Below are 16,431 nucleotides of genomic sequence, written 5' to 3'. Positions count from 1 at the left end.
GAAATATGTTTTTTTTGGGGCAAAAATGCTACAGTATTTTTCTCTACATTTCAGGTTTCATGAATTAAGCTAATTCCAAATCTAATAAATATCTACACATGCAACATAGTCAAAATTACAGGCAGATGTTGACTGTATAGAACATCCTGTTTGTATTTTGATTAAATTAACTGTGCAAAAATAATTAAATAAATTGATATTTTAAATGCACATGTTCACTCGGGTGCTTATAAAGAAAATCATGCTACATCCTGGTATACTGTAAAGTACTTTGCGTCCACGGTACAAATCAGCAGGCTGGTTGGTCACCAACTACTAGTTTTTATTATTATTATTTTATTATGAGAAATCAGGCATAACGTAAAGGAAGAGCGTGCTCACAGAGGGGCTCTGCCCAAGTTTGAACCAAGGAGTCTGGCTGTGAATCAGACGTGCTAACCGCTGAACCACCATGCTGCCTGCCGAAACTCCCACTTCTATTATTGATGGCTGCACATTCACCTTTGCACACAGTTACCAACTGGATATAGCGCTTTACTTCAGAAGTAATAAATAGCATTTTAGGCAGCTTTTCTGTTTTTTCAGAGGTCCGGTGATACACTGGATGGGCCGCTTTAAACTACTTACACGTCATTTATTCAGTGATGTCAGGGTGGAAGAAAAGTGGCTGGTGGAGAACTTAACAACTCACTTGAGCAAACAAGACCATATATTTAGCAACACGGCCGTGCTTAAATAATGTTTATGTGACTTTGTCACTTCATTGCAGGGTAATCAGAACCAAGCAAAGCCTATCTATCAAAAGTTCACCATTAACGTCTTTGCACAACACAAGCCCTCTTTTGTGGTTTCTTCGTATAAAATTCTGTCCACATCCTTTATTCCTACACGTTATCGCTGAATTCATTTTAACTGAAGGGAAAAGCCCTTATTTTCTTTTTTTTCTGATCTCGATGCTTATAGTAGAGGTGCACTGTATATTTGCTGCCATTCCTCCGGCTCAACAACTTGTCTGCTGCCATAGCAACTGCGAAGGAGCACGGAGCAGCGCCGCCTGCTTGTGCAGTGGATGTCACTCGTAGCAACGACCAATCAGAAGTTCCCATCCTTTTGCAAGAGCTGTGGTGAAGATGGAGGGATGAAGTGGGTGGGCTTTCGGCATCATGCATCTGCCAGCATAGGACGCGGAGCTCGTCAGTCTTCGTCATTCTCGCCCGGGATTGGTCGAGGAGCTTTACTTTCCAATAATATAAACATGTCTACTGCTTGCCTGGCTTGAACCGAGGCTTACAAGGGACTGTGCAGTTCTACATCAAACTGTATAAAAACTCTCATTATGTGTTTGCTTGTATTGCTACAGAGCTAAATCTTTGTTATTGCAAGAGAATATGCACATAGCTGCACGTGCACGCGTGAGGAAACGAGGATACCCTGCTGCCGCTGTTGCAAGAAAGAGAGGGGACTCAGCCGTGCTTTCATCATTATAATCACCATCCTAAGTATTAGCGCTTAACATTTTGTTTTTCGGTGTTCAGGCGAGAAGTGACAAGAATATAGACCCCTCCTCTGCAGGGCGGAGCGTGCATTTTCATTTCGTATTTTGTATTTTTTTTTTTTGTGATTATTTTTTTTCCTGCCCTCTTCCCTGCTCTGACACGTCTGCACTGAGTGAGTGGCATTGGCACACTGTCAATCGCTCACTACTGCTGCCATCAAACAACATAAAACACACACAGGCAGAGGCTGGAGCCCATAAATTTCAGAAGGGCAAGATATTTTTTTGCGCATCGCCTTTATACAGCGTTGTCTCCTAATTAATTTCCTCTCGCCGTTGCTTTTTTTTCTAAGCAGAAATCTCCCAACTTTTTGTACATTTCATATTTTTTGTAGTCACATTTGGAAACCTTGCTGCAGATTGTGTATTTTTTTTTTAAATACTGTCAGTTGTCGCGGGGATAATTTCTGCACATTTATAGCTGGCACCTGCGAGCCTAAGATTGTTTTTTTTTTTTTTAAATTTGTTTACACGTTTTCACAGCGGATATCTTTTTCTTTTTCTTTTTTTTTTATTTTGTTGCCGGTGCTTCACGAGGAGGATTTGGACATTTTCGAAAGGAAATGCGCCGGAATCCCACGAAGAGCGTTAATAAATGAGAGACCACCAAGGACCGTTTCTGTCTCTACCGCCCGTCAAAACCCAGAGAAAAGACTGATTGCTATGAGGATCCGTGCGGGATGTGATGGACCGTCAATTTTGACAAACAAGTTTTAAAGAAGAAGAGAAAAAAATATTCATGCGATTTTCTACAAACACAGCCGAAATCAGCGTTTTGGCACTTTGGACCGCGCGTAAAGCGACGACAACTTGGACACAAGATTTACGCTAAAAATAGTATTAATAAAAACTGCTGCATATTTTTTTAACAAAAGACGCGTGTGTGTTGCCTAACCCCGAAGAATCACACAACCGTACATCCTTCCAGTCTGCGGCATATGTTGTAGCCGATTTCGTATATGAGTTTTTCAATTTGTGTGGCTCAGTGCACAGACTCTTTAGCGGCTACTATGGACGATCAAGCCCGGATCATGCAGTCGATCGGCGGTGTCAGTCTGGCTGGCCACTCGGTACAAGGAGGCATGGCACTGCCGCCTCCACATGGACACGATGGGACAGACGGAGACGGAAGAAAACAAGACATTGGTGACATTCTGCATCAAATAATGACCATAACTGATCAAAGTCTGGACGAGGCGCAAGCAAAGTTGGTTGATTTCTATGTTTTATTAACTTCGCCACACCAAAAAAAGAAAAGAAAAAACAAAACGCCGAACGCATCATTATTGAGATGTGGCCCGTTTAACTTAACTCCCCAATGCACAACAATAGGCTGGAGTGGCTTTAATGATAATCTCACTCTGAGGTGTATTTATTGCCTCGCAAAGCTTTAACACAGTGAAAGTTGCCACTGAGGGAAGCACAGCATTTTAGTTAAACTGTCCTAGTGAGCACGTGTTTTATAAATGTTCATTCATCTACAAAAGTCTACGTGGTGTTGAAACACAATTAATGCCAGTGGGCTCATGTTATGCAGGGAATTGCCACTGAGACTAATATTTACATTAGGGCTTGGTGTTATTTGGGAAATGCTTTTTAAAAAAAATAAAAATAAAAATACTATGACACAGTATACATTTGAGAAGAAAATGCTAACTTTCTGAAGAAGAGGCTTGGAACATTGGAAGGCATTATTAAAGTGTCAACTAAACTTAAAAGCGTGTCCAACCCTATTAACTGTTTGTGTCAGACATGTGAACTATCAGTGAACTTATTTCAGTATTTTATTTTCTCTTATACTGAAACAGGAAACACGGACTGAACTGTCACAGAATGAAACCAGCACTCTTCAGCGTTCTCTGTGAAATCAAAGAAAAGACAGGTAAGATCTTTGTCTAAAATACTGTAATATCAAACTATAAACTCCACCGTTACAGTGATACATGCAACTGGAGAATCAATAAAAGCACACAGGCATTTTTTTTTACCTCTCAGTGAGCTGATGACAGCCTGCATCCAGGTTATAGGTGACCTCTGACCGAATGAATCAGTCACTTTTTAAAAATATGTCACCGTACCACGCAGAAACTCCCGTTGTCACGGAACAATAGGCAGAGTCTTCTTCCACTGAAGAGGCTCTTTTTTTTTCTTCTGCAAGTGTGCTTTAAAGCACTGGTTTGCTTGGATTTGAACATAAAGTGCGCTCCAGATTTCACACTCACCACCCTGCCAGTGAAGAGGCTGGGGAAGTCCCGTAGCATATGCTCTACATATCCTAGATCACACAGAATCCATGCTGGAAAACCTGACAACGTTTTGCCATCAACTTATAAGAGATTTTTTTATTAGTCAAATCATACGATGGGCTCGCAGAATTAATAATTCGACTGCAGTTGTATGAAAGCCTTCCTGCAAAGGTGGATGGTTAATCTTGAAAAATGCAAACAACACCTCTCCTGGAGGCTTAGTTAGAGAAAAGGATTGTGAAATAATAATATAAAAAATCCTCTTTTTATATATTTATATGAGCATAAACTGTTATTTCTGTTTTTTAGGACTAGGATTGAAAACCTTTAGCATGCACACACACTTCATTCATATATTATTGAGAGTTGTAATTACAAGCGTTCATTTTTTTATAGCTTAAACTTTGTGTATTTTTTATTTCAAGTCCAAACCTGTATCCCATGAGATTATTGGTTTTACACCTTATGGTCTATTCTCTTAAATAAGGACGCTGGCTTTTTGATGACAATTTTTTTGCAGACCATGCTTATTGAACAGGTGCTTAAAATATCTACTCTCCTATATGTCAGCTATTTATTTTTCTAGTAATATGTATTTTAAAATGATAAACGAATTTGACTCTACTAGAAAAAAAAAAGAGTAAACCTGGTGTTATGTCAGATTTGTGACCTTTGTGCGGTTTATGAGGAAATTAGCTTGAAGGAGGTCATAAAAGTTTATGAACTTCCTCAACACAGGTGGCGTCCACAGGGGCAGGCCGAGGGTCCACAGTCTAGCCGAGCTGCTCTGCTATGTTTGTGAGCCTGTTGATTTCAGGCAATGAAAGAGACGGAGCAATAATAAAAAAAAGAGTAGATGCAGATCAAACACGATGCCAGCTTTGAGGCGGAAGTGTTGCTGCGATTGTAGAATGTGGAGCTCACTGAAAAAAACAAGTATTAGAAGTGATTTTTAGTTTCAGACCCAAACCACTTTCCCACATCAGTTTTACTTGTTTGTTTGTTTGAAGTTATAATGGCTCCTGTTTGAATGTTTAAGCTGTGTGAACTCGAGTCATTCAAGTTAGCATGAAAATTATTTAAAGCAACATCATTTGGTGTGTGCACGCGCACGTTTGATCGAGATCCTGGTAAGAAGCGAGTGTGAAAAAGAGACGAGACAGAGGAGGAGAGTGAGCACAAGCCTGCGTGCGTGCATGTGTGTGTGTATGTGCGCATGGTTAACCTGTGGTTTAGAGTCACAGCCTCCCCCTCTTAGCCATTGACAGAGCTCAGCTGGTCTGGTGGCCTTGTTGACCGGTCTGCTTTTCCAGCTCACAGTAAGCCTTTCACTGGCTCCTACAGCATCATTCACAAGGCTTCCTTGGCCCTTTTATGTCTGTTGAGATGGCACATGGGGCCGCTGTCTTTTAGCCATGGAGCCCACCGCTGCCTGAAAATGGCTTTTAATAATAAATTTGAAAGTGGTCCAAGAATCATCAGTGTAATTACTGCACACATGTATCATGTTATCAGGGCTTATTGCATGGTGTGCAGGTGATTAGTAAGACTAAGGTCTGGCTTTCGTATTATTTTGTGACGAAGATGGCGAGACTCAGTTGCATTTTGAAATGATTGCGTTTTGGAACGGAAAGGTTAAGAAAATGCATTTTCTAGTAATAGCAAGACACTTCAAAGCGTTTTTTTCCAAGGTGTTTGGAAGTTTATGGCACTCTTTTAACTGTTATTGTAGAGCTACGGGCACATTTCTGCATTGCTAATGCCCTCGAAGTATTAATTCACTTTGATATGCTAATTAGAGAGCATTATGCAAGAAATGAGATTAAGTGGCAGCATGAAGTCATTTGCCTGTCACTAAATTGAGTGTTTTAGCAGGAAGGCTTTTTCCTCCAAAATTTCTTGGTTTTGCATTTAGATAAGCTGAATGTGAGATTTGGTTGGCAAGTGTTGTTCTTTGTGCTTTCATGTGTGTGATCTTTTTTTCCCCTTTAGGTTCATACATAAAAAAAGACAAACAAATCAAAATCGTTCATGTCTCTAACTGTTTTAGGACAAAGGATACATTCACACTGTACCTTTTCCCCCCCTTAGGCTTCATGAGGAGACAATGAATGCATTGAGTGAAAATTGCCTGCGATTCAGATGAGTTTTGCAGTTATTCCTCTGTGCTGGGTTTGTTTTATCCTGCTGGCTACTCCCTTGTCTTGCTCTCTTGCTTGGAAGAGAGGCTCACAGCAGCAGGAGCAGCGGGAGCGGCAAGAATAACAAAGGTGAAAGATTACCTCCATATGGTATTTCTGACCAGGAAAAGAGAGGTTCTGTAGCAAGACTCCTCTTTGATGTGAGGTTTAATCAATAGAAAGAGATTACAGAAAACTATTACAGGCTAAATCATGGAGTACTACAGAGAGGCTTAGCCCTCTCCACAGCTCTCTCAGCTGCGTGGCGCTTCTTTGGCTGCGTATTGACTTGTTGTTTTCGTGACCTTTGACTCATCAGGTTCAGAAATGGGGGGTCTGGAGAGGTAGGGGAAGGAGGGAGGGAATGTGGCAGAGATTCAGGCTGATGAATGCTGCGATCCTGTGTCAGAGGCAGTGGATTAGGGAGGGTACTGCACTCACAGGTCGAGGCAGTGTCGCCTTTTGGTGGGGTTTTTTTTGTGCACGTTTTTGATATGGCTTCTGAAAGAGCTGAACGTGCTTTCATGTGTGCATTTGGGTCTGTCCATGCTGTGTTCGGTGCTCGACTGAGAAAGGCTGTGCTCACTAAATACAGTTCAGGATGAGCCTGTAATTAACCACATGCAAGCCGGACTAAAAGTGTTACCTGAAGTAAATAGAGTTAGGACTGAGTGGGTAAGCATTTCGGAATTCTGTAGGGAGCATGAATTTTAGTGCTGCCAAAGTTAATGAGGAAACTAGTTCTAATTGTATTATTATTATTATGATTATATTTTTATTACACTTTTTTTCTCAAAATTAGGGAGCTAGGGAACAAAAATATATGTTATTTTAGTCAATTCTTTTCTTTTCTTTTTTTTTGGTTCTACCTCATGGGTTTTTCTTCATCCTGAAAAGGCTCCAGTAAATGCATGACAGAGAACAGAAAGCTATTCAGCAGCAGACACAATTGACTTTGGCTGCTTTTTGTCTCAGAGAGCCCCAGTGATGCGGCTGCACTGACTAGATAGTGTTGTGCCGAATGGCTTGCGCACAGCTGGGTTCTTGACTGGCTCAGTGTCAGGGCCACTAGTGCTTCCCCTTCTAAAGCACAAGGGGGACCGAGGAAGATGTGGCTATTATCTAAGTAGCTCCCAAATACCCTCCATTTCCCCATCATCAAAGATGAAAAGAAGGGGAGCCAGACAAAGAGGAAAAAAACAGAGTATACATATTGGTTTCATTTGGAAGGGTAAATGCTTTTGTGTTGTGGCGATAGATGTCTCTGCAGCTGTAGTGGCTGGTATCTGCACGTACAGAACCTCAAATCTTCATTTATTTATTTATTTTTTTGGGGGGTGGGGCGGGGGGGGGGGGATGATCTAGTGCTGTCCTTCCATCTGCACACGCACGCTCCCATCTTCTTGCACACGTCTCCCTCTCTCCCCCTCGAATCGCTTCAAGCGTTTTCTGCGGGCTCCTGCGCGATCAACAGCTCATAATTGTTTTTTGCACATACGTTATGCAAATGAGCCTTTATGGCAACTGGCATAACAATTAGCATCCTCCAACAATATTTTAGTAGGTTAATTGCGAAATTTCTGAATTGTACATCTGAGTTGTTAATTAGGCATGACAGAGGTGGTGAAATAGTTATCTTCAGGCGGTGGCAGCCAGCAGAGGCTGCTTTGGATGCAAAAAGGAAGGATTGATTGAAATTAGTTTACAGCAGTAGGAGCGTGCCTGCTGGAGACTCTTTGCGTGCCCCTCTTGCTTTTTGTGGCATCTGTTTGTTGCTGAATGCAAAAAGCACGAGGCAGACGCAAACGTGAAGAAGGTGGGTCACATTTTGACACCTGTAGAAATATTGCGCTTTTTTTTTTTTTTTTTGGCTTTTTGAAGAAATACTCGTCCTGCTGTTGTTTTTAATTTTTAATTTTTTTTATGTCACTATAGCTGGACTGTAAACAATTTTATAACTTATTTATTCCACTTTTTATTTTTACATTTTTTTTAAATGTTAAAGTTAAATGTAGCAGGGAAAAACAAAATAAAATATCCATCTGTATTTATTTATTTATAGGCTAAAATGCATTGACGAAAAAAAAAATTGTTGCAAAATCTAAAACCCACTTTTAATGCGTTTCTGATTATGAAAACACATTTCATTATGCGTTTTTCTTCCCTTACACTCGTAGTGATTCTCTATGATTTCAAGCTATAGCTGGAGTTTATTTACCAGTAAGTAAATAAAGTCACAAAGAGACTTTATTTTAAAATTACTCTCCAAGTCTCCTGTGTCATGATGTTCATTACTGTGTCACCCGATGGCCAAGTGTATGTAATGCCATAGAGCTGGTTATTAGTGTAAAAAGCGTTACAGTGAAAGACTGGCGCAAAGCAAGTCCTCTCTCAGTAATGACTCTGCTATTTATAGGTCCCTATTTCATTAGCCCTAGTGTTTCAGGGAAGAGTCTTCCTCATGGGACAATAGACACCATGATGTTCATTTACTCTTCTCTTGTACACATTACATGTGGACAACTAAGTGACCCATCATCTGTGAGTGCAAGAACATGGACAGCGCTCTTGAATTTCCTCCTAATTTAGCTTTTTTTGTGTGTGTGTGTTTAATCTTTTTTAATAGATGGACTTTTTTTGGAGGGTGTGTGTGTGTGTGAAGGTGTTACAGGTGATGCGGTTCTCTTGCTAAAATGATGAAGGAGTTAAAGCCACCAGTCACTAAATGCACACATTTGTAATATCTCGACACCGTGGCGGTCTGCGGCTTGTTGTGTGACAAAAGCGACGTGATACACAATCGTCACCTTTCTTCTATTTACACACGATTGTTTTCCAAAAACGGGGGAAGGAAAAAAAGGGGCTCTTTGCTGTCTCTGCTACATTTGCGAGCTCGAAAATGTAGCCCCTCTCCCCATTGTTCCAGATGCCATTGTTCCACGTTTCATACATTAGAATGATATATTGAAGGCAGAAATGGGAAAAAGACTGCAATGCAATGAAATTTTAATCAGCGTCTTCTGCTGCTTTAATAAGGCAAATAATTCTTATTGGCTGCTGTGTTAAGATTTCTAATATTTAATTCATAACAAACCTTGCATTATTCTGCTCTTGCCCTAAGACAAGCTCCACTCTGCTGCCTGCTAAAAGGCAACGATGGAGGAGTGGAGGGGGTGTTAAAGGAAGTGCACACCCAGCATTTTTCTTATCAGTTTTGGCATAAATATCACACTGTTTTGATATCGTCCGCGAATTCAAATATCTGTTTAAAATCCTTTTTAACTAAATGTGTCACTGGAGCTAATGATGGAGAAACTGGGCTGGCACTCCTGGTGATCAGTGGACAAAGACTTAAGTAGCTTTCTTTGTAATTTTGTCAGCAGTCAGTTAAGTGCAACCATTTGCCGGGCTAACTGTCTTTTTATTTTCTTTAGTCCTTGAAGTTCATTTTTGCGTCTGAAGTAATGGAGAGATGGCGAGGGGCCAGCAGCTAGGTGCTGGCTCATGTTACAGAGAAACGGTGGGACCTGTTTTCGTCTCTCGGTGAAATGGCTTAATTGGTGTCAGAGCCCCAGGGATAAAGGCCTCTTGCTCTGAAACACAGCCACACAGGCCCTGTCTTCCCTCAAACCAGGAGGAACGGCCGACGTCTGCTGGTGAATGAGGACTAAGCCGTGGCATAACAATACCAAATGATGTTTGGGATGACAGAAATTAATATGCACTTGCTCCCAGAAAGCTATGATTAATGACGGCGAGCAGGGAAATGCTGTCCCTCCTTTTGCTCCTCTTTGATGGGGGATTGAAAACCAAAAAGAAGGAGGGAAAAAAAGGCTGGTTTCTCCTCTCTTTAGAAAGTGGAGGAAGTACATTACACACTGCTATTCTTTTTTTTTTTTCTTACTTTATCCTCAAGCAAGAGGCAGGAAAATACCGAACACTGGTAATGAATTTTGGAACCATTCAGTAACATTGTGACCTACTATATTGTCCCGTTGCAAAATCCTCACAAATACATGGATCCTTTTGCAAAGCTGCTCACCCATTGGTCGTAATTTTGACTCTAGTTAAGAATCTGATATCTAATATTATTTGTAATCGTTAAAAAAATTAGCAAATGTAATTTTAATAAGAGTTAATAAGAGATGACCTGACGATGGCTTCTTTTCGTATAGAATTTTACGCACGCCCATTGATTCCAAGCCAAAGGTGTGAACAAAATGGTGGTGTGCTGTTGCCATGATAATGATCTGTATCTGTTGTGTCCTAGGAGGAGACGCATGAATATTTAATTGTGTCTGCTCGAGAGATTCCCCAGACCCTTCTGTTCATTTCTTACTTTCTCTAATGCGTTTCCACCCTCCCAGGTACTTCCTCTCTAAGTAATGGAGAATTAAAGCGTGCATTAAAATGATCTAAATTGCAATGTAAGGGATTTCTAAGGACATTTGTCTCAGCACAATGCGGCTGAAAATTCAAATGGCAAGTTTTGACAACGGACATTCTGCTGACACCGTGTATTTGCTTCACGTTGGCTCCTCAAATAAGCATTTCCTCTGTCAAAGTGATTGATATGTATTAAGCGTGCGCTTTTTACATCACGCCGCTTCGGGAGATAATGTGGGTGCGCGCATATAAGTTTTAAACAGCGAATGAGTTCCCCCTCATATTGATCTATTTGTGTTGGCGGAGTGGCAGGTGCTATACGAAGACTGTGTCAGCTTTGATTGTTTGTGTCAGTGATCCGAGCCGACACTGAGCTCTTTTACTGTTCGTCACTGCACTTGCTTCCTGTTGATGAATGGCAGCGCACTGCACAGATCCTCAAAAAAAAAAAAAAAAAACCTCGTGTCTGTGCTGTCTCACCAGCCCTCTGAATCAACGTTGGATCTCAGAGATTTTTTTTATCTCTTATGTGTACACTTGGATTATTTTTCCCTTCTTTTTATTTTGTAATGCTAAAGTGTGGGACATACCTAAAATGTCCACAAGACTTTTATTTATTTATTTATTTATTTTTATTTAATCCAATAATGTAAAAGCTTTCAATGGGAAAGGGAACATCAGTTGATGAGGAACAGGAGGTGTGGTTCCTCTCCTTCTCTAAATATTCAAGTTTAGTTCTTAACGTGCATCTATGTGTGTGTGTGTGTGAGTGTGTGTGTGTTGGCAGGCATGCTAGGTTATGGCGTGAAGGTGAGCCTCTGTAAGTATGCAGAGCACGGCGGGCCTCGCACGGGTGCTGAAGGAGAGCATGGAGTGGCAGAGTTAATTTATTTAATGACTGAGCGTCTTATATCTCCCCAGCCCTGATTAGAATCCATGCTTGATGAGGGAAGCGATAGAGGGGAGTGCGCTGCCCCTAGGCCCTAGCACGTACATTCACGGTTTTCTTTCTCCAGTGCCTATTTTCCCCACCCCCCCCTCCCAATCCACTGGGTTTTGCAATAAAAAAAAGAAAGACATAAAAAGGAAAAGTGCACCACCAAGTAGGATAATAACCGCTTGTGTCCGTCGCGATATTTCGTGATTATGTCCGTACATGTGATCGTTTTGTTGCACACTGGCAGGAAATGCAGCTCTGAGCCTGATTAAATGTGCGTGTTCATGTGTGTGTGTGTGTGTGCGTGTGGCGTGCTCCGTGATAAAGACGAAGTGCTGTGGAGCTCCATGAACGTGGGAAAGCCAAACAGAGCGTGTCACTTTGGCAGCACGGGCTGTCAGCATTGGGGAGCTGCAGTTGTAAAAACCATGACCTTCCTCTTTGCCAGCATGTCTCTTGCAGAGCCAAAGCACTGCCCTGTAGATCTGGGCTGGCTGTGGGAGGGAATACAAACACGGAGAGAGGGACAGTTGGAAAAAAAAAAAATGGCAAGAGCCATAATTGTGAGGAAGGGGCGGCTGAAGTAATGAAATACTTCTTGGAGCTATCATAACTGAGAAGGTGAGGGAGGGCTAGCAAAGAGGGGGGAAAACACTCGGCGGCTTCTAACATTTCCACGAGCCATCATCAGTAATGCCGCTGCAGCCTCACAAACCAGAAATTATTTCTTCAGGCGTCGCTGTCAAGTGTTATTCAAATAACACCAGCCTCACATTTGAATAACAGCCGACATTTTGAATTAATTAATCAGACAAGATAGTCTGGGCCTTTTCTCATTAGTCTACAGGTCAGGCTGGGGAAGATATATGCGCCGGTGATGATATACTTGTCTTTAATAGTGATTTATGGAGATTTTGGATTGTACTCGATTTGTCAAAGGGCCTGGTAGCAGAAAAATAGAAGAGTGTATATTTCATTACCTAATCTTTGATACGTTCCACGATGCTAAAAGATACAGTCCCGTTGTGTAGCTGCACAGGAAGCTCTTTTTATATTCGCTCTTCTTGAGTGAAGAGGCACACACACACACACACACACACACAGAAACACAGAGACACACATTTAATCTCATACTGTAGGCTTCCCATTTTACTTTTCCTATGCAATTAAGTGAGAGCTGTAAATTATAACTGTACCCTACTTTAATTATCGTGGTGTAAAAATAGAGTTCCTGTCTTTGAGAGGATTTCATTAACTTACTCAATATTCCGTGTCAGCTCGGAGGATCACAAGATTGCAGTGAGGTTTGTGTTTAACATCCTCTGAATCAAGTGGGTTACTTACCTAGATGCTATTTAATTAATAGGAGGAGCAAATAGCAGTGGGTTTGCATGTAAATATAGACTCCATATCTCCCTGGCTGTAGTTGACCTCAGCTGGTTTGACATTTTATTTGGGTTTCATAGTGGGTTTTGTGCGTGCGTGTGTACGCGCGTGTGTCTGAGTGTGTGTGTGTGTGTGTGGTCACAGCGAGCAAAAAAAGTACAGTTTTGAAAAGGATAGTGCTCATCATGTAGTGTCACTTACTTCATGGGTTGTTAGATATGAAGTTCATCAGTAGCTATTTGTATATATATATATATATATATTGTTTTTTTTTTTTAACATACAGCGGGTTTAATTACCCAGAGTAGACATACACATCTGTGATTTTATGCTGCACAACATGTGTGTGTGTGTGTGTGAGTGCTGGAGAGTGTCAGGAAGCTACGAGCTGTTGCCATTCCAGTGAGCAGCCCACACAAAATGCACCAACACCAGTGTGACAAAACATTCAAATAAATTGCTGTCAGGCTGCCGAAACACCAAGTGCAGCGATTTTTATCTGACATGTGGAAGACCCAGACATGCAGTCCTGACAAGTAACGCCGGAGCACCTGTGAGAGACGAGCGATAAAAATCAGGATACGCCTGATCCTCGGCATAACAATACCTATCATTACTTGATATTATTACTCTTCTTTAAGAGAGAGCTCAAGATGGAAAGATAGTCTCAACGCGTTGGCTTCTTTTAAAGTCTGGATAATAAATGATCTTTGGCCGCTGTTTATTTAGACGCCCACCCCCAAAGAAGAATTTATGGTTAAGTGGAATTATGAAGGCTGATGGCTTTTCAACAAGTATTAAAATGGCTTTTACACTCATGCAGAATTGTTTATTACTCTGAGAAAAGGGTCGTATTTTTGTTTTGTCTGAAGGTTCAATATAAAAAGTGCTAGTGTTGGAAAATTTAATTTACCGGTCTAGCATCAGCATTCACAGATGCAATCAAATGCACAACACACACACACACACACACGTTCTTAAATATTTACATTAGGCTTTTATAATGTTTAACGCTCTTGAGTAATTCTGCTTTTTAGTTCTTTGCAGCTTAAATAGAATTTAGTGCAAAAATCAACCTGACTGATGATCCTGATTGACTTAGTTTCACCGCTGCACGCAGCATGGAGGCACAAATTAATACTAAGAGAGTCTGCGTTGCTTCACTTATTCTCATTGAGTCTCCAAAATTGACTCAGTAATTCTTAAATCCAATTGAGAAGCATTAAAAATGTGCTTTTTTCGAATCTCCGAGACAAAGGACTCACTGTGCAATGTGCCATCCATTCTCTACTGTATTGTTATTTTCTCCCTTATAGGTTACTAATGAGGAATCGGCCCTCATTATGATTTTAAGGATGAGAGAGGAAAGCTTTTAATTAATGATACGTAAATGGTTCTGAATTGATTATGTTAGAATATCAAGAGAGATGGGTAGAAGCTGTGGTGTAATATATTTTAATTAAGAATTAATTAAAAATGATGGCAATTTTATAGAGGCAGAAAATAGAAGAATTTATTCTCTGTCACAATTAAATCAGCCCCTGATTTAATAAACAGACACATGCTGTATTCACTGAAGAGTTATATTTATACGTCGCGAGGCAGAATTATCCCAAATATTTAAAAAAAAAAAAAAAAAAAAAAGATCAGCGCAGTGTGTCAGTGGTCGACCACAAGCTGGGTTCTCTGGGGTTAATGGTGATTTATCTCATTCCTAATTCATGAGATCCTCCTGGTCTGTGTTAGGTGGATCAATAAAGCTGTGTTTCCTTTTTGAATTCAGTGTCTACAATTAGATTTGCGACGTGGAACACAATTAGAAGTAAGACATGAATGCATGTTTTTATCTCTGGTGGCAAGTGAATGTGCGCTCCCAAAAGATATCAATCTGTTTATGAGGTAAAAAGATTTGTGTGAAAAAGATGACTTGTGACTAGACGTGGACCCTTGTTAACCCTTTTAATTGTTATCTGCTTTCTTTCATTCATTCTTCGGGGCATGGGGAAGCGGAGGACGGCGCATTAGCCGTGCGCGCCGCTATTAAAGGGAGAGAGGTCTTTGTTTTCTGCTAACAGTGGCGTACATGCTCCGTGCTAAACTCCGCGATCAATGGCAGAGAGGCTTCTATCACAGCACTCGATGCAGGCGTAGCTCAGGGGGAGGGGGGGCGTGCGGCGGGGGTCCCTGGTGGTTCATTTTGATTGGAGCGCAGAGTTTTGTGTTGAAAGGCGAGGGAGAGACAGGCTGTTGGAAGCAAATCCCCCTGGATCAGTTAGAGCTTTGCAACAAAAACACCTTGATATTCCTGGGAACATTTGCTTAGGAAAAAGAATGAATTTAAATAAACGGGCAACGAGAGAATGAAATGATCTAAAGCATTTCTGAAGGTTTCTGTGCTCAGAGAAAGCTTGTGTATCTCTGGCTTAGAATTAATTTAGCAGCCACTTTTCAAATCACAGTAAAGCGCTGCAGTGTACAAAATGGAAATCAGTGTAGCTGAAGTGTTTTGGTAATGTCGTTCAGCAGTCTTAAAAAAAATTAAAGTTTTTTAAACAAATGAAATATATAGTAGGTGGAGGGTGTTTAAGATGGTGCTAAGTTGATTGTTTGTGTAGCAGCGTGTGAAAGAAAGCTTATATTAACTAACCAATCTAGAGTGGGAGTAAGAAGAAGAAATGCCCTTTATTAAACGCTGAATAGATTATTAGTCCGAGTCGCCTCACGCGAGATCACCCATAGAGGCTCAGAGCCATCAACAGTCACGTGCGTGCACATCAAACGTCTGTGAGTGCGCGCACAAATATAAACGCGTACGTGACGCGCAGAGGGACACATGTTGAGGAAAAACGCACAGGGGCCCCAGATGTGTTCATGCATGCACACGCTGTATATATTGCACGCACGCCAGTGGCTGGCAGAGCATCTTCTTTTTTGACACCTGCAACTAGTTGCAATACATCACTGTCAGGATCACTTTCTCCACCCATCCGCATTTGCACGTTAGTTATCCGCGGAGGCCTTCGTCAAAAAGTTGAGCAGTCCTGACATCGGCTCCCTTGTGGGAACTGAAAAGGTGAAGTTGTGCTGGGAGGTGCCGCGGCGGGTGTCATCGCTGGCTGTACTCGCTGCACCCAACAGCACCGTAATGACTACTGAAGAGAGAAATGATGCTTTAACATGTAACTGTTATGCCATATTAATTGTGTGATGGGCACGTGAAGAGAGATTGTGTACGGCAAAGCTAAACACGTTGTTTTCTTCCTGATACTTTTCCCAAGTTACAACGAATATTGTCATAAAATGGAGGGAAAGACATGATAAAAAGCCAGGTGGAGCTTATTTTATTTGGCGGCTCTTCTAGTAAACGTACTTGTGTAAGTGACGACGAGTTTGGCTGTTAAGGAGGAAGTAGTGAGGGCATGCTACCCCCTCTGTGAGCCCACTGCGGAGATGAGGAGAGCCTGAGAGTGGCATTGCTAGCAGTGAGCACCAACAGCGCACCGGCCACGACAGAGAAGAGGTGGGGAGTAGCGGTTGGTGGGTGGGTAAGGTGGGGGTGGGGGTCAGCATCTGAACTGGCTGATGGGAGCCAGAACATGAAACAATGCCGGGGGAACGTCTGGTGGGTTCGCTGCACAGAATTACAAGCGAGGGAGCAGGCCTGCTGAGGCAATTACAGCTTAATGGGGTCATTTGGAAGGCAATTGCCAGGGGTTAATGTAGTATGGAGAGATGAGGTGA

The 16,431-nt window shown here is 41.5% G+C and overlaps 1 protein-coding gene across 7 annotated transcripts in view; it reads left to right on the top strand.

The window, feature by feature from the left end:
* Nucleotides 1-1,269: 1,269 nt before the first annotated feature.
* The window catches only part of pbx3b (pre-B-cell leukemia homeobox 3b), a 56,850-nt gene continuing 41,688 nt past the window's right edge, over nucleotides 1,270-16,431 (top strand). For 4 of the 7 annotated variants that reach the window (XM_006803112.3, XM_006803109.3, XM_006803111.3 and 1 more), the window contains exons 1-2: nucleotides 1,270-2,762; nucleotides 3,364-3,437. In XM_006803112.3, coding sequence (XP_006803175.1) covers nucleotides 2,515-2,762; nucleotides 3,364-3,437 — 322 coding nt within the window. In that variant the 5' untranslated portion in view covers nucleotides 1,270-2,514. Of the gene's footprint in view, nucleotides 2,763-3,357; nucleotides 3,438-16,431 lie in introns of all 7 variants that reach the window. The other 3 variants (XM_006803108.3, XM_006803110.3, XM_006803106.3) reach the window with 1 other exon arrangement.

This window comes from Neolamprologus brichardi, chromosome 12 (assembly GCF_056152115.1).
Source record: "Neolamprologus brichardi isolate AB-2024 chromosome 12, ASM5615211v1, whole genome shotgun sequence".
NCBI classification, from domain to species: Eukaryota; Metazoa; Chordata; class Actinopteri; order Cichliformes; family Cichlidae; genus Neolamprologus; species Neolamprologus brichardi.
Note: the sequence above shows the minus strand (reverse complement) of the source record. Positions and strands in the feature narration are given on the sequence as shown.